General features: G+C 48.5%; 1 protein-coding gene across 7 annotated transcripts in view; it reads left to right on the forward strand.

The window, feature by feature from the left end:
- PTPRZ1 (protein tyrosine phosphatase receptor type Z1) overlaps positions 1 to 24,917 on the forward strand; it is a 387,789-nt gene that overhangs the window by 190,142 nt on the left and 172,730 nt on the right. For all 7 annotated transcript variants that reach the window (XM_075345050.1, XM_075345051.1, XM_075345052.1 and 4 more), the window contains exon 7: positions 21,936 to 22,093. In XM_075345050.1, coding sequence (XP_075201165.1) covers positions 21,936 to 22,093 — 158 coding nt within the window. The remainder of the gene's footprint in view (positions 1 to 21,935; positions 22,094 to 24,917) is intronic.

Consider the following 24,917-nt stretch of genomic DNA (forward strand, 5'->3'; position numbering starts at 1 on the left):
TTCCTGTGTTATAGAGAGCATATTAATTGCCTCTTTACTTGTGGGCAAAAGCTTGAGCCCATCTACTATGTAGAATGTATTTTCTACAAAAAGACTAGCATCAGATCCGTACTCTCTTTCACCTTCCTGGGCAGCCTGCCTGAGTCCATAGATTGCCACAGGAGGTGAGGAACTACTGTCGAAGCCATGTACCCTCATCTGGTAATCTATGATGTTGTCATGATCTCTGTCAAAGATATTCTGCATGAAGTCGATGAAATGTTTTTTCCATCTCTGGTTTTCCCTTTAGGGTACATCTTAAAGATAAAAACCTTGCTGTTGCTTGCTGTATATTGTTTAGCAACCTTGTTTTTGGAGAATGAAAGGGTAAAGCTGTTGGAATTATCTTCAGTAAATTCCTTTTTCTTCACTTGTACAATTGAACACTGTTGACCATGTCTGAAAATAAGTGCTGCAACCATTTAGCAAGATATGAGTCTTATAAGTGGATATTTTGTTAAGTCTCTTCACCTTGTCTATGCAGACATTGCCTATGATCACCCAGCCTGGATCAAAGCATTGGGAAAACAGCACATCATGTTGGTCAATTGATTTGCTGACGTACCTTGGGCAGCCAGAGAATGTCTATGCTGAGCAGAATCAGAATATCTGTGCTGTTGTCAAGGACTACTATCTTGTTGGCTATAGTCCTCAGGTGAGGGTGATGAAAAATGGCCTTAGAGATTGGGATCACTTCCCTATTGGATGGTATCTGATTACACTCGACAAGTGTAGGGAAGGGTATCTCCACAGTGTTCTCAATAGAAGTTACTGTAAGACCACTGGATCTTCTCCCAGAGACCTTTGTAACAGCACTGTATGTACATAAGGGTTAAGGTTAAGTATTTCCCTTTAAATTCAACATATCAAAGGGTTCTGACCTGATGAGTGATTGGTTGCTTTGATCATCCAGGATGATGTATACCTTTATGGTTCTCTCTGGTTTACCCTTGGGATATACTTTTACCAGGTATGATTTGTCCCAGAGGCCTTGGAAGACCCACATCAACAAAACCATATATCAGAGAAGGAACCAATACTTCAATAAACCTGATCTTGAACATACACCAAACCAGATTAACCCAAAAAAAGTCCCAGAAAACACATAACAATAAATATATAAATGACATCTTTATTGTAAATAAAATTAGTTTAAAAACAATTACAATTACACATAAGACGTGTTAAAACCATAAAAACATATGGCAAGGGGACAGGTCACACTCATGACCCCAACATATAATTATATATATATATATATTTATATATGCTGTAGAAGGAGAATCAATAGTAACGCTGACTCCCTGAGGAAGCGTTGGTGAAACGTGCGTTGGAGTGCGTGGCAGGGGAACAGCATCACACTATGGTTCTGAACATGACAGCAGGTAATTACTAGGGATTGTCTTTCTACAGCCACAGTTATTTACTTTGCAGTCTCGATAGTTCAGCAATATTGGCAGTGATTTTTGGACTGATGGTGGTATGTGCATTTTGGCTAAGGAGATTTAAGTACCCCGAAACAGCTGTCTGTGGATGGATACCATGTTTTGGCATAGGTGGTTTCCTTGACTAGAGACTGCCCTTCCCGTGGTTTTTCCTTCCAGGTGAAAGACCTGGCTAGTTACCTGCCAGCGTTAAGAAACATGTGATAGTGTCTCCGTGGCTTCCTTGTTTTGCATATTTCCCAGGTGGCATTGCTCTAGAATCACTGCGTTGAGAAAACACATGATGGTGCTCCGCGGTGCTGGATGTTGATTTCCCTAAGGTCAACCATCCTTACCTATATAGTCTTCTACTAAGCATTGCTCCCACTAGCCAGTTTCCTACTCCACACTGATGAGGGGCAAATACCCCGAAACAGCTGTCTGTGGATGGATACCATGTTTTGGCATAGGTTGTTTCCTTGACTGGAGACTGCCCTTCCCGTGGTTTTTCCTTCCCGGTGAAAGACCTGGCTTGTTACCTGCCAGCGTTGAGAAACCTGTGATGGTATCTCCGCGGCTTCCTTGTTTTGTATATATACATGTATGTATGTATGTATGTATGTATGTATGTATGTATATATGTGTATATATGTGTGTATATATATATATATTTATATATATATATATATATATATATATATATATATATATATATTATATATTATATATTATATAACTATTGTATGAACTGAGGATTTCGATTGCGTTAGGGCAATGACAACCAGAGACGGGTTCTTGGTGCAAAGATGATTATAATATGCAACCAACAATATGTACACAGAACAGAACATAAACACAGTAGAACATAAGCACAGTAAATACCTGCCAGGTTCAGAGCAAAGGGGAATTCCTGGGCCCGTGCGCCGGACTCCCCCAGGGAGACCACCAGGAGCGAACCCCTATACAGGGACTGTCTGGCGATCACCCCAGAAGGCCTAAATGCGCAGCAGCCGGGACACGAAAGGGCAACAGGTATAGTCCAAAAATGTCCGTACGTGATGTGAGTCCTAGGGTGGATATGAAACGGAAGGAACTGGGCAGAAGTGCCGACCAGAGACGGCAGACGGAGTCCGGGCACAGCTTGATGAGACCAGGTGAAGTCCAGAGTCGGTGTCGGGTGTTTTCAACAGGATCCAAATAGCAATCAGGAACCAAGAGCAGCAGGGCAGGAGTAGAAAGGAAGCAGTATACTCAGGCAACTAGACTAAGCTAAGGGGTGGGCTTTTAAACAAATGAACAGGAAGAAGGACAACAGAACAGAAAACTCCATGTTAACAAAGGGCAAGATCCTTCAGAAGAAAACTGGAAATCCCGGAACTCTGACAATATGGGTCATAAGTGTGACCTGTTTCCTTGCCATATGTTTTTATGGTTTTAACATGTCTTTTGTGTAATTGTTTTTAAATTGATTTCTGGTGCTATCAATAAATACAGTTAGGTCCAGAAATATTTGGACAGTGACACAATTTTCGCGAGTTGGGCTCTGCATGCCACCACATTGGATTTGAAATGAAACCTCTACAACAGAATTCAAGTGCAGATTGTAACGTTTAATTTGAAGGTTTGAACAAAAATATCTGATAGAAATTGTAGGAATTGTACACATTTCTTTACAAACACTCCACATTTTAGGAGGTCAAAAGTAATTGGACAAATAATCCAAACCCAAACAAAATATTTTTATTTTCAATATTTTGTTGCGAATCCTTTGGAGGCAATCACTGCCTTAAGTCTGGAACCCATGGACATCACCAAACGCTGGGAACAGAAAACTCCATGTTAACAAAGGGCAAGATCCTTCAGAAGAAAACTGGAAATCCTGGAACTCTGATAGTACTCCCCCCCCCCCCCCAGAAACGGCCTCAGGACGAACCAGGGCCAGGCTTGTCCGGGTACCTCCGATGAAACTGAGCAACCTTCTGGGGCGCTCGGATGTTACCCACAGGTTCCCAGGAATCATCCTCGGGGGAGTACCCCTGCCAACGAACCAGATACTGAAGCCGATGTCGATGGAGTCAATAATGTCCTCAACCACATACTGCTCCTGGCCATCAACCATCACCGGTGGAGGAGGAGGCATGATACGACCCTGAAACGAATTAGGGGAAACCGGTTTCAGCAGGGAAACGTGAAAGACCGGGTGTACCTTCAAATTCCATGGTAGCTTCAGCCGACAGGCCACAGAGCTCACTATCCCGGTGATCTTGAACGGACCAATGAATTTCTGCCCCAGCTTCTGCGAAGGAACACCCAGTTTTAGATTCTTGGTGGATAACCACACCGAGTCCCCTACCGTATACATGGGTCCCTGTTTCTGGTGAGTGTCTGCCGACTTCTTGTAACGCTCCTGAGCCGAAGCCAAAGAGTTCTTCAAAACCTCCAGATTTTGCTGTAGGTCCGTCAATCTATTCTCCACTGCGGGCACCGAAACTGCTACCGGTGACCTAGGCAAAATACTAGGATGATAACCCAAGTTAGCGAAAAAGGGCGTTACCTTAGTGGAGCTGAGTGTTGTTATACAAGAACTCCGCCAAAGGAAGCAGCTTCAACCAATCATCCTGCAGATGGCTGACATAACATCGCAGGTACTGCTCCAGGGTTTGATTAGTCCGTTCTGTTTGCCCATTTATCTGGGGATGGTATGCAGAAGACAAACAGACATCAATATGGAGTGCCGAACAAAAGCCTTTCCAGAACTTAGAAGTGAACTGCACGCCCCGGTCAGAGATGATCTCATCCGGTACCCCATGCAACCAAAATATATTCTGGATAACCAAATCCACTGTCTCTGCAGCTGAGGGAAGACCGGTACATGGAATAAAGTGAGCAGCCTTTGTCAACCGATCCACTACCACCAAAATGGTATTGTAACCGCCTGAGACTGGCAACTCCACAATAAAATCCATTGAGATGGATCCCCAAGGGCGAGATGGCACGGGTAACGTTTGAAGGAGTCCCGTAGGAGCCACACGAGGGACCTTGCACCGGGCACAAACCACACATGAGTGGACATAGTCTTTCACATCCTTTAAACAGGTAGGCCACCAGAAAAAACGACTCAGAAATTTCTGCGTCTTCTGTACCCCCCTATGACCTGCCAACACGGAGTCATGGACCAACTTGAGAACCCGAAGTCTTACAGCCTCCGGGACATAAATACGTCGCTCTCTCAACCACACACCATTCCGAAGGACAAGAGTCACATCATTCGGGGGGGCAGCAAGAAATACGTCACCATCATAGGCCAGCTTGATGTCCTTCCACAAGTCCTGGTCCCGGATTACTCCAACAAAATTGGCATCTGATAAAACGGTCTGAGACGGGGTTCCAGGCACGGAGTCCATGGCGTGGATTCGGGATAAGGCATCGGCTTTCCCATTACGTGACCCTGGACGGTATGTGACGATAAAATTGAACTGGTTAAGGAACAGGCTCCAACGGGCTTGCCGTGGAGACAGGCACCTGGCAGATTTAAGGAATTCCAGGTTACGATGGTCTGTGAGAACTACTACTTGTTGCTCTGCTCCCTGTAAGGGGTGTCTCCATTCCTTAAAAGCAGAAATAATCGCCAACAATTCGTTGTCCGCAATATCATAGTTCTTTTCTGCAGGGGACAACTGGCGAGAAAAGAAGGCACACGGGTGCAAGAGACTCTTGTCCCCAGTCCTCTGTGAAAGGATAGCCCCTAATTCATAATCGGAAGCATCGACTTCCACAATAAAAGGGAGTGCGGGATTCGGGTGTATTAGTATTGGCGCTGAGGTAAAACAAACCTTGAGACAATTGAAAGCTTCCTGGGCCTGGACGGACCACACGAACTTCTGCCCCTTTTTGGTTAACAGGGTGATAGGACGGACGATCTCTGAAAAGTTGCGGATAAAGCGTCTGTAAAAATTAGCAAAACCGACAAAGCGTTGTACCTCCTTGATGTTTCCCGGTTCCGGCCAGTCTAGAATTCCCGTATCTTGCCAGACTCCATGTTGAGTCCCTGAGGAGAGATGACATATCCTAAAAATTGTATCTTTGAGCAATGGAATTCGCACTTCTCCAGTTTTTAATATACAGGTGGTTATCCTTCAGACGGGTAAGTACGGTCTTGACGTACTCCTGGTGTTCCTGTAGGGAATCAGAAAAGATCAAGATATCATCCAAGTAAATCACCATGAATTGGTCCATTATATCCCTAAAAATATCGTTGACTAGGTGTTGGAAAGCCGCAGGAGCGTTACAGAGTCCGAAGGGCATCACTAGATACTCATAATGTCCATACCGACATCTGAACGCTGTTTTCCACTCGTCCCCGGGACGTATGCGGAGTAGACTATATGCCCCACGGAGATCCAATTTAGTAAATATTTTGGCCTGTTGTACTCTCTCCAATAGTTCAGGAATCAACGGCAATGGATACCGGCTCCGGATGGTTATCTTATTTAGTTCCCGGTAGTCGATACAAGGTCTCAGAGTCCCCTCTTTCTTCTTCACAAAAAAGATGGGTGCCCCCGCTGGTGAGGTAGAAGGTCGAATAAATCCCTTGGCTAGGTTTTCATCGATATAATCTTTTAGTGCTTGTAACTCTGGTGCCGCCAACGGGTAGACATGACCAAACGGGATCTCTGCCCCTGGGAGTAATTCTATGAGACAATCATACGGTCTATGCGGGGGAAGCCGATCTGCTTTTTTTTGTCGCATATATCTGCGAATTCATTATAAACCGGGGGTAGAGCAGGTACCTGTACAGTGCCCTCCGCGTTCTGTGTTACCGGAACCGGTACAGTTGGACTAATGGTCGGACCACTCTGGGGTGGGAAGGATATTTCTTTAGTCTCCCAATCGATGACTGGATTTGTAGACCGCAGCCAAGGAATTCCTAAAATTATCGGAAAATGGGGAGAAGAAATCAACATGAAAACAAGGATCTCCTGCTGACCTGGTTTCATCACACATTCAAGGGGTACTGTCTCCCGATCAACTGGTCCGGAAACTAATGGAGAACCGTCTACTGTCTCCATGGTAACCGGTGAGGATCTTTGTTGAGTCTGGATACCGTGTTTCCTGGCAAAAGAAGAGTCCATGAAATTTCCCCCTGCCCCAGAGTCTATCATAGCAGATGTAGGAATTAACTGTCCCTCCCACCGAATCTGAATGGGAAGCGAGCAATGGGTGTATTTCCCTTCCGGGTGCTTAGGTGAAGTTGACATCACTGTCGAGGGAACTACCGCATCCAGGTGTATACTGGTTTCAGAGACGTCGGACTCTGCATCAGTGTTGTCATACTCTGCCACTGCTGCTAGTACCTTATTCGGGCGATTGGGATGTTTTGGGCAGTCAATCAGAAAATGGTCCGATTGACCACAATAGAAACACAAACGCTCACGGAGCCGATGTTCACGACGTTCGTTGGTTTCTCGCCTTTGCAGGGAGTCCACTTGCATAGGAACATCCTTGGCCTCCCGTGGCGTCTTGTGAGCGGGTTCCCTAGAAGGGAAAGCAAAGTCGGTTACCCGGTTTACAGCTGCCCATTTTTGCCTGTCTACGTTCCGTCAAGCGGGTATCAATACACACACAGTGATGGAGAAACTGTTCAAAAGCCCGTGGAGATTCGGCACGAGCTAACTCGTCCTTGATGGTACCGGACAGACCCTTTCTGAAAACTGACAATAGCGCATTGTTTCCCCAGTCGGTGTCTACCACTAACCTCTTGAACTCGGTGGCGTATTCAATGACAGACCGCTTTCCCTGACGTAAGGAAAGCAGAGCCGATTCAGCGGTAGCACGGCGATTAGGATCATCAAACATTTGTGCCATGGCTGTTAAAAAATCATCCAGGTTATTTAAACGGATATAGCGATTTTCAATGATAGGATTAGCCCAAGCCAGTGCTCGTGATGTTAACATGATTATGCATAATACCTTTGACCGGTCAGACCGGTAATAATCAGCATGTACATCAAAAAACAGTATACACTGATTAACAAACCCCCGGAACTGATTTCGATCACCACTGAAACGAAATGGGGGTAACCTAGGCATACCAGCAGCTGATACGGACGTAGTGGGGGCGGCTTCCTGAGCCTCCACTCTGGTTTGCAAATCCTGAATAGCCGGACCCAGTACCTAGTGATTGTGGCCCAGCTGTACCTCCACATCTCTAAGTTTAGTTTGGACCGCCTCCATCTCCTGCTGCAAGGAGTTAATCATGGAGAAAAGTTGATCTACTCGTGCCTCCGTCATTGCCCCAGCGAAATCCTCTTAGTGGCCTGAGTATAATGTAATACTATTGTATGAACTGAGGATTTTGATTGCGTTAGGGCAATGACAACCAGAGACGGGTTCTTGGTGCAAAGATGTTTATAATATGCAACCAACAATATGTACACAGAACAGAACATAAACACAGTAGAACATAAACAATGTAAATACCTGCCAGGTTCAGAGCAAAGGGGAATTCTCAGGGCCACGCACCGGACTCCCCCAGGGAGACCACCAGGAGCGAACCCCTATACAGGGACTGTCTGGCGATCACCCCAAAAGGCCTAAATGCGCAGCAGCCTGGACACGAAAGGGCAACAGGTATAGTCCAAAAATGTCCGTACGTGATATGAGTCCTAGGGTGGATATGAAACGGAAGGAACCGGGCAGAAGTGCCGACCAGAGACGGCAGACGGAGTCCGGGCACAGCTTGATGAGACCAGGTGAAGTCCAGAGTCGGTGTCTGGTGTTTTCAACAGGATCCAAATAGCAATCAGGAACCAAGAGCAGCAGGGCAGGAGTAGAAAGGAAGCAGTATACTCAGGCAACTAGACTAAGCTAAGGGGTGGGCTTTTAAACAGATGAACAGGAAGAAGGACAACAGAACAGAAAACTCCATGTTAACAAAGGGCAAGATCCTTCAGAAGAAAACTGGAAATCCCGGAACTCTGACAATATGGGTCATAAGTGTGACCTGTTTCCTTGCCATATGTTTTTATGGTTTTAACATGTCTTTTGTGTAATTGTTTTTAAATTGATTTCTGGCGCTATCAATAAATACAGTTAGGTCCAGAAATATTTGGACAGTGACACAATTTTCGCGAGTTGGGCTCTGCATGCCACCACATTGGATTTGAAATGAAACCTCTACAACAGAATTCAAGTGCAGATTGTAACGTTTAATTTGAAGGTTTGAACAAAAATATCTGATAGAAATTCTAGGAATTGTACACATTTCTTTACAAACACTCCACATTTTAGGAGGTCCAAAGTAATTGGACAAATAATCCAAACCCAAACAAAATATTTTTATTTTCAATATTTTGTTGCGAATCCTTTGGAGGCAATCACTGCCTTAAGTCTGGAACCCATGGACATCACCAAACGCTGGGTTTCCTCCTTCTTAATGCTTTGCCAGGCCTTTACAGCCGCAGCCTTCAGGTCTTGCTTGTTTGTGGGTCTTTCTGTCTTAAGTCTGGATTTGAGCAAGTGAAATGCATGCTCAATTGGGTTAAGATCTGGTGATTGACTTGGCCATTGCAGAATGTTCCACTTTTTTGCACTCATGAACTCCTGGGTAGCTTTGGCTGTATGCTTGGGGTCATTGTCCATCTGTACTATGAAGCGCCGTCCGATCAACTTTGCGGCATTTGGCTGAATCTGGGCTGAAACTATATCCCGGTACACTTCAGAATTCATCCGGCTACTCTTGTCTGCTGTTATGTCATCAATAAACACAAGTGACCCAGTGCCATTGAAAGCCATGCATGCCCATGCCATCACGTTGCCTCCACCATGTGATTTTGCTACTCCAAGCATGTCTGCTATCTCTCTGATGGATTTTTTCTTTTTTTTCAGCCTCAGGATGTTCTGCTTCACCTCAGTTGAGAGTTCCTTAGACCGCATGTTGTCTGCTCACAGCAACAGCTTCCAAATGCAAAACCACACACCTGTAATCAACCCCAGACCTTTTAACTACTTCATTGATTACAGGTTAACGAGGGAGACGCCTTTAGAGTTAATTGCAGCCCTTAGAGTCCCTTGTCCAATTACTTTTGGTCCCTTGAAAAAGAGGAGGCTATGCATTACAGAGCTATGATTCCTAAACCCTTTCTCCGATTTGGATGTGAAAACTCTCATATTGCAGCTGGGAGTGTGCACTTTCAGCCCATATTATATATATAATTGTATTTCTGAACATGTTTTTGTAAACAGCTAAAATAACAAAACTTGTGTCACTGTCCAAATATTTCTGGCCCTGACTGTATGTAATTTATATACAGTATTTATGGTTGTGTGTTTTCTGGGACTTTTTGGGGGTTAATCTGGTTTGGTGTATGTTCTAGATTAGGTTTATTGAAGTATTGGTTCCTTCTCTGATATATGGTTTTGTTGATGTGGGTCTTCCCTGCCATGGCTTGTGGTGAGAGGAGATGTAAGCAGGCAGACTTGGTATATCACAGATGTTCTAATTCTACTGTACACTGTGCTAAAGACAGTAAAATTGCAACGTCTTTAGGAGCTCCTTGCATTCTTGGCGCAGTTTGTTTCTAAAGCCAATGCACGTCTTTAGGGGATGTGTTTATTTATGAATGGTACACAGAAGATTAGGGTTTTCAATCTTTTCACCTTTGTTGCTCTTGTCTGGAGCTGATATAGGTGTAGGAAGAATTTTAGTCTTTTTCACTACTGCTGGGCCTCTGCGGTTTCTGATGTTGGAATGTGGACTCTCTTATTGATGAGGAAATGAACCAGGGGTGCTGGGTTCTCCATAGTAAAAGCTTGGATCATTCTAATACTTTGCAATGTCCTTGATAAACTCACAGAAGTAGGAGATTGGAGAAAAGAAGACTTGATGTTCTCCTTTGTATCTTGACCTAGTGTGGTCCACTTTTCTTGGATACTGTAAGTGACTATAAGGTTTACCCCATGAGCAGTGTCCAGGTAGCTGAGGCCAGGTAAAATCGTGTCTGCCTTGGCCAGCTGGAGCTCTATAGGGTGCTTTACACGCTGCGACATCGCTAGCGATCTCGTTAGCGATGTAACACTCCAGATCGCACATGTGACCGGCGCTAAAAAAAAGGACCTATGTGCGATCTTGGCAAATCTTATCTGCGATCTTGCGTGTCACATCGGTAACGAGATTGCTAGCGATGTTGCAGCGTGTAAAGCACCCTTAACAGTTGATCACTGAGCTCTTAGAATTTTGAACTGTGTTTACTGGATATTTTTGGAAAATCCTGTAGTTGCTAGAACAGTGCATTTTCAATGGCTTCAGGACTGACAAAGCTTCCTTCTAGTCTCTCCCATGCAGCCATGAGACCGGCTGTTGGTTTATACTGATATGGACAGATCTGAGTCTCTTGACCCTCTCTGTGGATTGTGGGTCTAGCCACCTGATCAGCAGGTTCAGCTTTTCAGAAGCAGTAATGACGAAGTCACTAATTACAGTTCTTAAGGCACACTTCCAAATTATGTAGTTCTCAGGTTGATTGTCGAACCTTGTCTTTGTAGGTTTACAGCAAACCATGTGCCTTGCAAAGTCAGCCATGTCAGTTTTCTCTGACTTTGAAAAACAATTGTTGGCTGAGTAGTGCTATTACTACCATCTGTAGCATCTTGACCTACAAACATGGGAAAGTATGGTACCTTAGCATAGGTATTTATTCCAGTAATTGTTTTGATGTGCATAGTTTCCGTCACATGTAAAGCTGGAACTATGTGGTTATCAGGAGTATGGTGATTTGACAGCATATTGCATTGCATATAGGTGTCAATGTACGGAGTTTGCTGAGGTACAGGGCCTGGTAATTTTAGGATGAGGGATTCATAGCGTATTATATTGAGCTTGAATGTAGAGTGATGAAGAAGGATCTTCATTCTCTTGTTTTAGAGAAATATCTGTGCAGTCAGGAGCTATTGTTGGAGGCAGGGGTGTGCTATTTTAGCTTCGCATGTAGTCTCTTGTGTATGACACGCTCGCCCCAGGGCCGGGGGACTCAGAACCAGGTCGGACTAGTTCAGGAACGTCAGCCGTGGTGGGGTCCGGTTCCGTGACCCTGGCGGTGTCTTTTGGAGTAAATAAAAGGGTGTTTTAAATAAAAGAAAATAAAAGAGTTTTTGTCGACTACGCCACTTGCGGTGTGCGGCCAAGTTATTTGCGGCCGCCGCTGCAGGTTTCTGCTGTGGCTGATGGAGTGATGCAGCCTGGATGGTTAGAACCCTCCGCAAGCAGGGACAGGCCACAGCAGTGGATGATGGGGGTTGTAGTGGGGAGCCAGCTGTGACCTGGGTTGGTTGTCCTCCATACATACTTGTTGTTGATGGGCTCCCGTGGCCTAGAGCTACTTGGGAACCCCTCTGTTTCTGTCTTGGTCCTATTGCAGACAGTCTGGACTATTTAAGGGGTTCAGTCCCCGGTCCCCTCTTTACTGCTTGTATCGCGGGCGGAGGGGACGCGTTCGCCACGCTCGGGTCCGGGGCTTCTGCTGCTGCTGCTCGGTGGTTCGAGCGGTGGGCCGGACCCGGGGACTCGAGCAGCGCTCCTCACCCGTGAGTGAAAAGGGATGGTTTGTTTGGGGAGATTGTTCGTGACGCCACCCACGGGACGTGGTGATAATGGCACCACCGCTGCTGGTAACGGGGATCCCGGGAGAGATGGTAGGGAGCAGCTACGATGTTGTCCCCTCCGTGGGTAGGGGGTTGGTGATCCCGGGGCCCAGTGGTGTAACGGGGAGGCTGGATGGCTGGGGTGCAGGGTTGCAGGGACAGCGCGGCGCGGTGCCGAACGGCACTGGTGTACTCACTCAGACAATCACTGACAGAGTCTCTGGTAAACCAAAACGGCCGGATGGACGGGTCCTGCAGCCGGCTGCAGTGTTCTTGTTGTGCTCTCCCCGGACGGCTGATGGTGGCTGTCTCTCCCTGCACCTTTTAGAATGTTCTGACTCCTGTGGTTGCCCACCGGTAGTCCGCTCCCCGGCGTATAGGTGTCGTAGGAGCCCGTTTTGCCCGCAGGCGCTGGCCCTTGGATCTCTAGCCTGTGGCGGTGGCTGTATATCCTCACAGTGTGAGCTTTTGCCTTCTGTCGGGACTTGGTTGTTGGGAAACCCCTGGGGTTCCTGTCACACTCGAATTTGACTATTGACGGCGGCTCCAAGCCTGGTCGGGGTCCGATGGCCCTGCCTGTGTGTGCTTAGCTTCACCCCGCTCCCCGGTTCGGTACCGGTGGGCCACCGCCCAGCCCCGGTCCTTACGGCTTTGCAGAGTTCCACTAACCCCTGCAGACGGCCACCACCGTCTCCCAACCTTGCTGTCAGTGCCTGGGCTCCTACTCAGACACCTGCAGTTTGTGATCTCTCACTTTCACCTCCTGAACAAATCTGTCTGTTTTTCCCGCCTCCAGGCCTGTGAACTCCTCGGTGGGTGGGGCCAACCACCTGGCTCCACCCCACCTGGTGTGGACATCAGACCCTGGAGGGAGGCAACAAGGGTTTTTGTCTGACTGTTGTTACTGTCTAGGGTGGGGGGTGTGTGTGGTGTTATGTCTGTGACTACCAGGCTAGTCCAGGGCGTCACACTCCCCCTTGGTTAAACGCAGACCATCCGCGGGCTGCCCGTCCACACCGGTTTTATTTTTCTGTAAAAGATAAATTAACATGTAAACATTCAACATAAGCATACTTGTAGTTCTTCCCTTACGGGAGGCTTGGTACTTTAACTATTCACACATATAAAACATTTTTATTACTGACGGACGGGTTCATGGTCATCCGCTCCCCCACCCAAGCAACCTAAACCTTGATGCTGCCCCTAAGAAACGGGCAGCAGCCCTTTACTCCAGTCCTGGTCCAGGTTATCCGAGCGGGAACGGGTACAGTGTTTCGCACCCGGATGTCACTTCAGGGGACCCCACATCCAGGGGGACCCCAGATCCCCGGAGGATGGCCACCGGTCCTGGTGGTGGCCGGGTCCCAGCCTGCTCTGCTGCGGGCCCTTCCTCCAATCTGCCTCTCCGGAGGCGGCATGGAACGGAAAACGGCCCACAAACTATTTACAAGCCCACAAGTCCGTGGGTGGCCTGCCAGTTCTCGGCCATGTTCATGAGCAGTTTCTCATGTGGGCTGTTTAGGATACACACTGATGATCCCAACGGGGACAACTTGTCTTACAACGGACAGCAATCAGGTGAAACTTCGGTTTGATTGCTGTTCATTCAACGGACAACAAGGGGCTGAGGGTCCCAACGGGGACAACTTGCTCTTTTTCGGACGGTTACTCCAGCTCCCCCTCCAATGCAGACCCAGCCCCCGCCTCAAACATCTCCAATACACAACAGGCGTGGTGGGAGAGGGCCATCCGATATCCATTCCCACCGCTCCGTGGGGCATACATGGCTGCTATGGCGCTACCATCGAGAAGGCTTTCATCTGCGTCCCCTGAGCTGGAGACCGGATCTGTGTCGGGCCCGGAATCACGATCATCCGTTTCCGTGCCAGGCGGGTTGCCGACAGCTGCCGCAGTCTCCGGGCCTTCCTGCATCGGCACTTCAGGTTCTGCTGTCGCTGCAGGGGGCCGCAAGCCAGACGGACCAGCAGCGGCGGGGCACGCGGGCATTGGAGGAGGAGGCAGTATGGGGGCCAGGGGTAAACTGCGTCCCTCAGCCGCAGCAGCCGGTTCCTCAGGGACATAGTGGCGTGGGTCACTCACCAGCTCCTCCATCATGGCCTCCATCACGTACGCCCGGGCGACCGCAGCTAACTCCCCCACCTCTGCGGTCCACTGCTCCATCAGGAGGCGTATCTGGTTCCGGTGGCGCTGACAGATCTCCACCGTTCAGGCCCTTATCCACGCCGCTGTTCCAGGCGCCGGCTCCAAGCCCTCAGGTTGTGCAGACGGGGTGGACATGCTGCTCGCGGGTTCCAGGAACAATACTAATATGGAGTCCTGGCGTCCCCACTTCTTTATGCCCTCGGTTACATGAGGCAGGCCTTCACCCGCCCCCCTTGGTTCTTTCTAGCACTTCCTCTTTGGGGGCGGGCCTTCACTTTCGCACCTTCCTTGCTCGGGGAAGACGCTCGAGCGGGAAATCTTCGCGCCAAAAGATGGCGGAACTTCCAATTTTTCGGGGACTGCAAGGCGCACTTCTACCGGTAGGTAGATTGGTTCTATCCTGTTCGCAGATGCCAAGTTGTCGCGGGCGGAGGGGATGTGCTCGCCACGCTCGGGTCCGAGGCTTCTGCTGCTGCTGCTCGGTGGCTCGAGCGGTGGGCCGGACCCGGGGACTCGAGCAGCGCTCCTCACCAGTGAGTGAAAGGGGATGGTTGGTTTGGGCAGAGAGTTCGTGACGCCACCCACGGGACGTGATGATGAGGGCACCACCGCTGCTGGTGACGGGGATCCTGGGAGAGATGGTAGGGAGCAGCTAGGATGTTGTCCCCTCCGTGGGTAGGGGTTGGTGATCCCGGGGCCCGGTGGTGTAACAGGGAGGCTGGATGGCTGGGGTGCAGGGTTGCAGGGACAGCGCGGCGCGGTGCCGAACGGCACTGGTGTACTCACTCAGACAATCACTGACAGAGTCTCTGGTAAACCAAACGGCCGGATGGACGGGTCCCGCAGCCAGCTGCAGTGTTGTTGTGCTCTCCCCGGACGGCTGATGGTGGCTGTCTCTCCCTGCACCTTTTAGAATGTTCTGACTCCTGTGGTTGCCCACCGGTAGTCCGCTCCCCGGCGTTTAGGTGCCGTAGGAGCCCATTTTGCCTGCAGGCGCTGGCCCTTGGATCTCTAGCCTGTGGCGGCGGCTGTATATCCTCACGGTGTGAGCTTTTGCCTTCTGTCGGGACTTGGTTGTTGGGAAACCCCTGGGGTTCCTGTCACACTCTGATTTGACTATTGACGGCGGCTCCAAGCCTGGTCAGGGTCCGATGGCCCTGCCTGTGTGTGCTTCTTAGCTTCACTCCACTCCCCGGTTCGGTACCGGTGGGCCACCGCCCAGCCCCGGTCCTTACGGCTTTGCAGAGTTCCACTAACCCCTGCAGACGTCCACCACCGTCTGCCAACCTTGCTGTCAGTGCCTGGGCTCCTACCCAGACACCTGCAGTTTGTGACCTCTCACTTTCACCTCCTGAACAAATCTGTTTTTCCCGCCTCCAGGTCTGTGAACTCCTCGGTGGGTGGGGCCAACCGCCTGGCTCCGCCCCACCTGGTGTGGACATCAGGCCCTGGAGAGAGGCAACAAGGGTTTTTGTCTGACTGTTGTAACTGTCTAGGGTGGGGGGTGTATGTGGTGTTATGTCTGTGACTACCTGGCTAGTCCAGGGCGTCACACTTGTGCTTCAGACTCTTTGGGTTGGCGATGGACCCTGGAGATCTTCTCATCCGGCAGAGTTAACAGCTGACAATAAAGTGTTCCACTGTCCTAGGGTCTGCGCCCCGCCTTGTGCTGAGTCCCGTGAGCCTTGGTTTCGAACTTCCACAGGCCCTCAGTGGTACCTGGAGTCTGCTGCTTCCACAGGTAACCCACAGTGCCTGGAGTCCTGTTCCGTACTCCACAGTTCTCACTCCTTTTACAGCACTCCGTTCTCACTGCAGGTCTTTTCCACTTTCTACTACTACTCCTCTCCTCAGACTTTCCTGACAGACTCTTTCTTCTTCACCTCATTCTGTCTGACTCTCTACAGACTGCACACCACTTCCTCCCGCCTTTTCCAACTGACCATTGGCCCCTCCTCCTCGCTGGGTCTGTCCTTACAGGCTGGGTGGCTATATCTAATCAGTGCCCTCCCCTTTTACCTGTTACTAGGCAGTCTCTCAGTTTGGTGTTGGTGTTGTGTGTGTGGCCAGAAGGTGCTGGTGTGTTTGCTCTGACATGGATATTCCAGGGTTTGGATTTCCACAGGTTACATTTGTGGCACCTGGTACCTCAGGGGTGCTACATGTACTTAAGAAGGTATTTTGCATCCATTTAGCTCACACTGATGCTGTCTGACTCCCGTTGATAGCTTGTTCCAGGACCTTTAACCTTGCCATGGCTGTGGCATGTTCACCTTGCTTTTCTAATGCCTCTGTTTCTGCCCTCATACATGCTGCTTCCGCATCAATTTCTGCCATCTTGCCTGCTGTTTTTTAGCTGCTTCCACTTCCTTCTGAGTTCCCTTTTGCAGAAAGGTGGCTTGTATCTTAGTAGCTTCGGCTTCTGCACGTGCTTTTATAAGCTGCTCTCTGAGAGTTGAGTTAGATGATCGCTTTGACTGCTTGGATCTAGAAATGCGAGATGACGTTTCTGGTATTTGTGCAATTCTTTACTCAGTCATGAACTTATGCTCTATATATGTCTCATAGGATACACTGAAGCAGATGTATATATGTCACATAGAAATATAAGTATAACACTGCACACTCTTTATTTAGCAAAAAGTTGCAAGAGTATTTTTTTCATGCAAGATTGACATATAGTTTATTTACAACAGCGATAACTGACATTCTTTTTGACGTTTCGGTCCTGCTGGACCTTGGTCACAATTAATCACTAATTTGCATGTAATCATGCATAACAGGATCAAATGTGGAGATCTGTTAAGTCTGTTTAGAGTGGTCACTTGGCTGTTTGGAATATAGCCAGTATAGATATGAGTGCAGGATTGCACTGGGAGTGATTCAAAGGTATCAGTTTATGTGGGGTGTAATCACACCTCCTCCGTAGCAAGCCAGTGTCCTGCTTGTTATGTCTGCCGGTCCTCCGGATTTTTGACTGTGTGCACACAGATCTGCTTCAGTCATTCCCTAAGGGCCTGGCAAGCGCTGCACTCAGCTGTTTCATTAGCCCCATAGAGAATGAGTGGAGTAAACGTTGGGTCTCCATTCCAATATGCCACTCTATTTTGAAAGGGGAGACAAGTTCCCCATTGGGGATAAAAATTCCCCATTCTTCCTATCAGTGTGGGTCCCAACTCATCCCAAGGGTCAGACATGCACTGATCAGCAAATTATCACCCCTTTATGTGAACATGTAAAGTGGTGCAAATGTGAATGTGTTACATAAATAAACTGCTCAGATACATTTTAGACGTTGTAGAACAATATTTGAACATTTGTTTTAGGGGAAGTGTACCGCCCCTTGGTGAGCATCCGGGCTGCTGCCGCCGCTCGAATCCGGATCCGCAGTGGCTCGAGGGGTCTCCGGACCCGGGGGTCGCGCGGCCACTCGATTAAAAGGAAGGGGGGAGATATGTACAAGGGGATTTTGGAAAGTTCGTAACACCACCCGCGGTGCGTGGTAATGTGAGAGACCACCACTGCCGTTGGGGAGCCCGGTGACGATGGGGTGGCAGCCTGATGTTTAACCCCTCCGTGGGTAGGGGTTTTTTGCCCCGGGGGCCCGTTGGTGATGGGAGATGTTTGGGTGCCGTTGAGGGATAGGTGCAGGGGATTTCCAATGTATTCACTCAGTCCCAGAATAACCACACCGACAACTTGTACACCAAAGTTCCGAGCACCACCATAGTCTGCGGGGAGCACGCCTGGATCCGTGCCCTCGGTGTTGTTGTTGGTCTGTGGCCCTATCCCTGGCACTTTAGTCTCACTTGGACCCGTTGGTATGGAACTCTCCAGGTCCCGCTCACCTGTATGGCTAACGGAGTGAGCTTGCTCTCAGGGTTCACACGTAGGATTTCTTTGGACTGTAGTGGGAAAGTCCTATCCCATCGGTGCACTAGTACCCCGATTTTGGAGCGGGTTGGGGATGACACTTGAAGTCTTCACCCCCGTCGGGTAAATTACCGGAACGCGTGAAACTACTTTCTGCCCTGGGGCCCACGTACACCGTCGTGCTCTGGCCCCTGCCCGGTGATAGCTCAAGGCCGTCGGCTGCTCTCCTCGGCAGTCCATGCTCCTTGACACTGTCCGCTGCGACCGGGGTTCCAGCTTCTACGAGGCCCAGACCAACATCTGCCACCTAGTATACAGGAGCTCTCCTCCGTGGCCTCTCCTCACAAGAGCCACTCCACCTCCTCTCTCCTTCACTCTCAACTCTCAACTGTCCCTGTCCTCACTTTCTCCTTACCAAGCCCCATGTGGGCAGCCCTATTCCCTTCAGGCCCCCCAATGGTATGTCTGGTAGGTTCAAGTGGGAAGTGTTCCTAGGATTTTTATTGGACTAGCTGTTAACAACACCAGAGGACAGGGATCCGTTAACCAAGGAGGGTGGATACTGTGCAGAAGGGCAGGTTGCACAATACCCTGCGACGACCTGATAGGCCAGGGCGTCACATTCCCCCTTGGTTAAACGTAGCTCGTCCGCGAGCTACAGGATGACAGAGTTTTATTTTGTTTTGCTGGAACTGAAAAGGAAAATAAGTTAACATATTTTTATTTTAACGGGTCCATCCCACACAGGGGAGGTAATGCACATACCGTTACTAAAATACCACACTAGAGTTCGTCGCCCACGGAGGGACGCAACCGGTTTTACAGGTAACAGAGGCTCAACCTGCTCCGTTGCAGCCACTTCCTGCGACAGTCCAGTCCCAACGTCCTGGATCCCAGTAACCCGCCACCCAAACAACCTGTTTCCCCCTGGAAACCTAAAGTGTCCGTGACTGGGTTAAGGTCCCAGGTGTCGTGATTTTGACAACTCTGGTTGGCACAGGAGGTGCAACTATTTTACAAGACACAAGTTTGTGTTGGTCACGCCAGTCCTGTGACCGTGGTCCATTTTTCCTTAAAATATATGAAACCTAACGGAGTCCATGTACCGGTGTACACACTTTGGCATAATTATTTTTAGAAAATCAGGTTACTTTCACTCTTTTCATTAAACAATGGTTGATTCACTAACATTTTCTACATGAAAAATAACAAACTGTGGAAAATAATAAACGAAACACTGTTACCTAACATTCTATGGCATCGAGACTGTTAGTACTTTAACATTCTTAACCTGCATTTTTGCAATGGGCAATCACGATCACCCTGCGCCGGTGGCCCTTCCAGGGCACAGCGCAGCCTCTCACCACCATACCTTGGGCCCCAGACCCAGGTGGCACTTCCACTCACGAGCTCTTGAGCGGCAACTCTTCTCCAGCATTGCTCTCTGGCTACCGTTTTCGCGCGGAATCGTAGTAGCCGCCACCCATGCACCTCTCCAGCACGGGGATCGATGTTAGGCTGCATCTCAGCCTCTGGCACTGGTGGTAAATAAACCTCTGCAGCCCTGACAGCCGTTGGGATTCCGCGTGGCAGCAGAACAGGCAGACATCTTGGTTTCGCTCCCACTGGTGTAGACAGATGAACCGACTGCTCTGCAGCCGGGGTTGCAGGGCCCGGGTGCTCTGCCTTTGAGGACGGGCCCGGTGATGCGGCTGGGTCTGGTCTGAACGGTGTCTGGGAGACCGCTGCCAAGGCTAGAATGAGGACCTTGCTCTGGATCTCTGCAGCTGGAGACTCTGGTAAACATACTGAAGGTTCTGCTGCCGGGGTTGGTGGGGGCAGCTCGGCGTTCGCTGAGGACGGGGTAGTCGGCTGTGGAGCGCTCACCGCGAGCGGGGAAGGTCCGGATCCCTCAGCCACTTTGGCCGGATTTGTGCAATCAACAGGGACTGGGTAACCGCTTACCCTCCCTTCACGTGGGATTTCAATCTCACGGACTCGCACCGCCACCGCCAGGCTCCCCATCTTTTCCCTCCAGTGGTTCAGTATGAAGAGGAATTGCGTCCGCATCCTCCGGCACAGCTGCTCTGTTTCCTTCTCTATGCATGCCACGGTCCTGGGGACAGCACGCTCTGGGGACCAGTCTCTCTCCGCCATCTTGCCACTGCATCTTCCAGGAACGTTGTGACAGAGTCCTGGCGTCCCTGCTCCACTTCCGCTAGTAACACATTCTGGCTCGCCCCCTCGGTCTTTTCACAGCACTCTCTCGCTGACCGTGGCCCTCTGGGAACTTCCGGTTCTGGCCTCTTCAGGAAGATGAGGGGCGGGGCTTAATCTTTCTCGGAGAAGACGGGGTTTTGACACGAAAAAATGGCGGAATTGGTGTGAAACAGAATTTTGACTCCTGGTCTTCGGCTTTCAAGGCGCACGTCACCCAGGTAAGTGGGTCCTGCTCGTATCCTGTTCATGACGCCAGATTTTTTGAGGTGTACCGCCCCCGGGCGAGCAGCTGGGCTGCTGCCGCCGCTTGATCCGGATCCACGGTGGCTCGAGGAGTCTCCGGACCCGGGGGTCGCGCGGCCACTCGATTAAAAAGAAGGGGGGAAATATGTACAAGGGGATTTTGGAGAGTTCGTGATGCCACCCACGGTGCGTGGTAATATGAGAGACCACCGCTGCCGTTGGGGAGCCCGGTGACGATGGTGTGGCAGACTGATGTTTAACCCCTCTATAGGTAGGGGGTTTGTGTCCCGGGGGCTCGTTGGTGATGGGAGATGTTTGGGTTCCGTTGAGGGATAGGTGCAGGGGCTTTCCAATGTACTCACTCAGTCCCAGAATAACCACACCGACAACTTGTAAACCAAAGTTCCGAGCACCACCGTAGTCTGCGGGGAGCACGCCTGGATCCGTGCCCTCTGTGTTGTTGTTGGTCTGTGGCCCTATCCCTGGCACTTTAGTCTCACTTGGACCCGTTGGTATGAAAGTCTCCGGGTCCCGCTCACCCGTATGGCTAACGGAGTGAGCTTGCTCTCAGGGTTCACGCGTAGGATTTCTTTGGACTGTAGTGGGAAAGTCCTATCCCATCGGTGCGCTAGTACCCCGATTTTGGAGCGGGTTGGGGATGACACTTGAAGTCTTCACCCCTGTCGGGTAAATTACCGGAATGCATGAAGCTACTTTCCGGCCTGGGGTCCACATACCCAGTCGTGCCCTGGCCCCTGCCCGGTGATAGCTCAAGGCCGTCGGCTGCTCTCCTTGGCAGTCCGTGCCCCTTGACACTGTCCCCTGCGACCGGGGTTCCAGCTCCTACCAGGCCCAGACCATCGTCTGCCACCTAGTATACAGGAGCTCTCCTCCGTGGCTTCTCCTCACAAGAGCCTCCTCTCTCCTTCTTTTTCAACTCTCAACTGTCCCTGTCCTCACTTTCTCCTTACCAACCCCCATGTGGGCGGCCCTATTCCCTTCAGGCCCTCCAATGGTGTGTCTGGTAGGTTCAAGTGGGAAATGTTCCTAGGATTTTTATTGGAATAGCTGTTAACAACACCAGAGGACAGGGATCCGTTAACCAAGGAGGGTGGATACTGTGCAGAAGGGCAGGTTGCACAATACCCTGAGACGACCTGATAGGCCAGGACGTCACAGAAGCAAAACTGTTTTTGTCATAAGCATTAAAGGATGATTTATTTTCTACTGCATTTTCTATGGCCAAGACAAAATGTGACTTGGGGGAGTTGAACCAGGAATGTTTCCTGGTTTTCTTTCAGTCTTTAGATTAATATAATATTTTTTTTTATACAGGTAAAAAGGCTGTACTAGATCCTTTTGTATTGCTGGACCTACTGCCAAACTATACAGACAAATATTATACATACAATGGATCACTAACAACTCCTCCATGCTCAGAAACAGTTGAGTGGATTGTATTTAAGGACCCAGCAACTATATCTGAATTCCAGGTAAGTACATGCATGTTCCTTCACATTACCAAACAAACATTACAGGGAATATCCAATCAAATGGATTGTCTAATTTGTCAGAGGTGTGAGCAGATCACATTGGTGAAACTTGTAAAATCTGACGTTGCAATGTAAAGGGTTATACCCAACTGAGCGGAAAGCTGTACTTGGCTATATCCAACAGTCCTGTAGATATTGAATAGCATATTTGCTAATGTGTGCATTCCAGGGCCCCATTCGGAGGATGGCTGGGGTCTTCAGTAGCCAGACACTCTGTGATCAGTTAATCATTGCCTATCTTTGTATAGCTGATAATGGGCATATAATGTGCCCATTTTGGAATAACTCTATAACCAATTAATGACAGTTTTTTAGGAAATAGTAACAAAAGGGCTTATGGTCTATACTAGAGACCGGCCGATCGATTTGCGAGCCTTTCTCCCAGAGGACAGACACTACTAACCAGGCCAACGCATCACCAATCTCAAGTACCGTATATGCAGAATATTATGTTCTAGAAACCAATAGTCACAAGCTTCACCAATGTGATCTTCTCTCATCTATGATATAGTATATCAAATCTTTCTGACTGGACTTAACTTTTTAAAGGTTTATTCTTATGTGCATTGGGTATCATCTTGTTCTGTATTTGCCCCTTTAAATGACGATGCCTTCCAGTTGTTCCGTCGAATTTATTACACGTGGCCTTCATTTATTATTTACACTTCTGTGATTGTGATGCAATAATATTAAGCACTTAAGAGTTATGAGGGTTCACTATACCCACCATTGCACTTTTGGTTTTTAGCCAATGTACACTTTATATTGTGTCTTGTTCCTGAGTGCAATGTTGTTTATTTGCACAACCCCTCAGGCTTGGTACCAGCAGGCTTGTGCAATATCGGTTTGTGCACAGCCCTGTGGGTATAGGTATTTTTGTATCAATGTTTGTCCTTTTTTACGTATGATTTGATTAAAGCTTATATTTTAAGTTTTTCTACACTTGCTATATGTATTTGCTCAAGAGAAGAACTAAAAACAAGTATGTTGAAGGAAAGAATACACTCAAAGATAGATCTTATGGAGCATAATGTATATTGAAAAATATGCACATTTGTATGATCACATATAGAATTATGTACAGCATATCACAAAAGTGAGTACACCCCTCACATTACTGTAATTATTTATTATATCTTTTCATGGGATAACACTGAAGATATGACACTTTGATACAATGTACAGTGTCAGTGCACAGCATGTATAACAGTGTAAGTTTTGTCCTCTAAACAACTCAAAACATATCCATTAATGTGTAAACCACTAGAAACAAAAGTGAGTACACCCGTAAGTGAAATTGGCCACATTGTGCCCAATGTGTTAATATTTTGAAGCAATGCTTTAACTCTCTTGGCCATGGAGTTCACAAGAGCTTCACAGGAGCCACTGGAATCCTCTTCCATCCTCCATGACGACATCACGGAGCTGGTGGATGTTGGAGACCTTATGCTTCTCCACCTTCCATTTGAGGATGTCCCACAGATGCTCAATGAAGTTTAGGTCTGGAGACTTGACCAGTCCAGCAGCTTCACCCTCATATTCTTTAGCAAGGCAGTGGTTGTATTTTAGGTGTGTTTAGAGTTGTTATCATAGTGAAATACTGCCTTTCTGCTCAGTATCTTAAGGGAGGGGATCATTCCCTGCTTTAGTATGTGACAGTACATGTTGACATTCATGGTTCCCTCAATGAACTATAGCTCCCCACAGCCGGCAGCACTCATACAGCTCCAAACCACTATGCTCGACTGTGGGCAAGACACACTTGTCTTTGTACTCTTCACCTGGTTACCACCACACATGCTTAACACCATCTGAACCAAATAAGTTTAGTTTGGTCTCATCAGACCACAGGATATAGTTTCAGTAATCCATATCCTTAGTCTACTTGTTCTCAGCAAACTGTTTGCAGGTTTTGTTCTACATCATCTTTAGAAGATGATTACTTCTGGGTCGAAAGCCATGTAGACCAATTTGATACAGTATGCGGATTATGATCTGAGCATCGACAGGTTGACCTTCCACTCCTTTAACCTCTGCAGTAATGCTGACAGCATTTCTACATCTATTTTGAAAAAACAACCTCAGGATATGACCCTGAGCACGTGCACTCAACTTCTTTGGTCAACCATGGTGAGACCTGTTCTGAGTGGAACCTGTCTTGTTAAACGCTTTATGGTTTTGGTCACCATGCTGCAGCTCAGTTTCAAGATGTTGGCAATCTTCTTAATCATCCTTACCTATGTAGTCTTCTACTAGGCATTGCTCCCACTAGCCAGTTTCCTACTCCACACTGATGAGGGGCAAATACCCCGAAACAGCTGTCTGTGGATGGATACCATGTTTTGGCATAGGTGGTTTCCTTGACTGGAGACTGCCCTTCCCATGGTTGTTCATTCCCAGTGAAAGACCTGGCTAGTTACCTGCCAGCGTTGAGAAACATGTGATGGTGTCTATGCGGCTTCCTTGTTTTGTATATTTCCCAGGAGGCATTGCTCTAGAATCACTGCATTGAGAAACACGTGATGGTGCTCTGCGGTCCCGGATGTTGATCTCCCTAAGGTCAACCATCCTTACCTATGTAGTCTTCTACTAGGCATTGCTCCCACTAGCCAGTTTCTTACTCCATACTGATGAGGGGAAAATACCCCGAAACAGCTGTCTGTGGATGGATACCATGTTTTGGCATAGGTGGTTTCCTTGACTGGAGACTGCCCTTCCCGTGGTTGTTCCTTCCCGGTGAAAGACCTGGCTAGTTACCTGCCAG

This window comes from Anomaloglossus baeobatrachus, chromosome 4 (genome assembly GCF_048569485.1).
Source record: "Anomaloglossus baeobatrachus isolate aAnoBae1 chromosome 4, aAnoBae1.hap1, whole genome shotgun sequence".
Lineage (NCBI taxonomy): Eukaryota > Metazoa > Chordata > Amphibia > Anura > Aromobatidae > Anomaloglossus > Anomaloglossus baeobatrachus.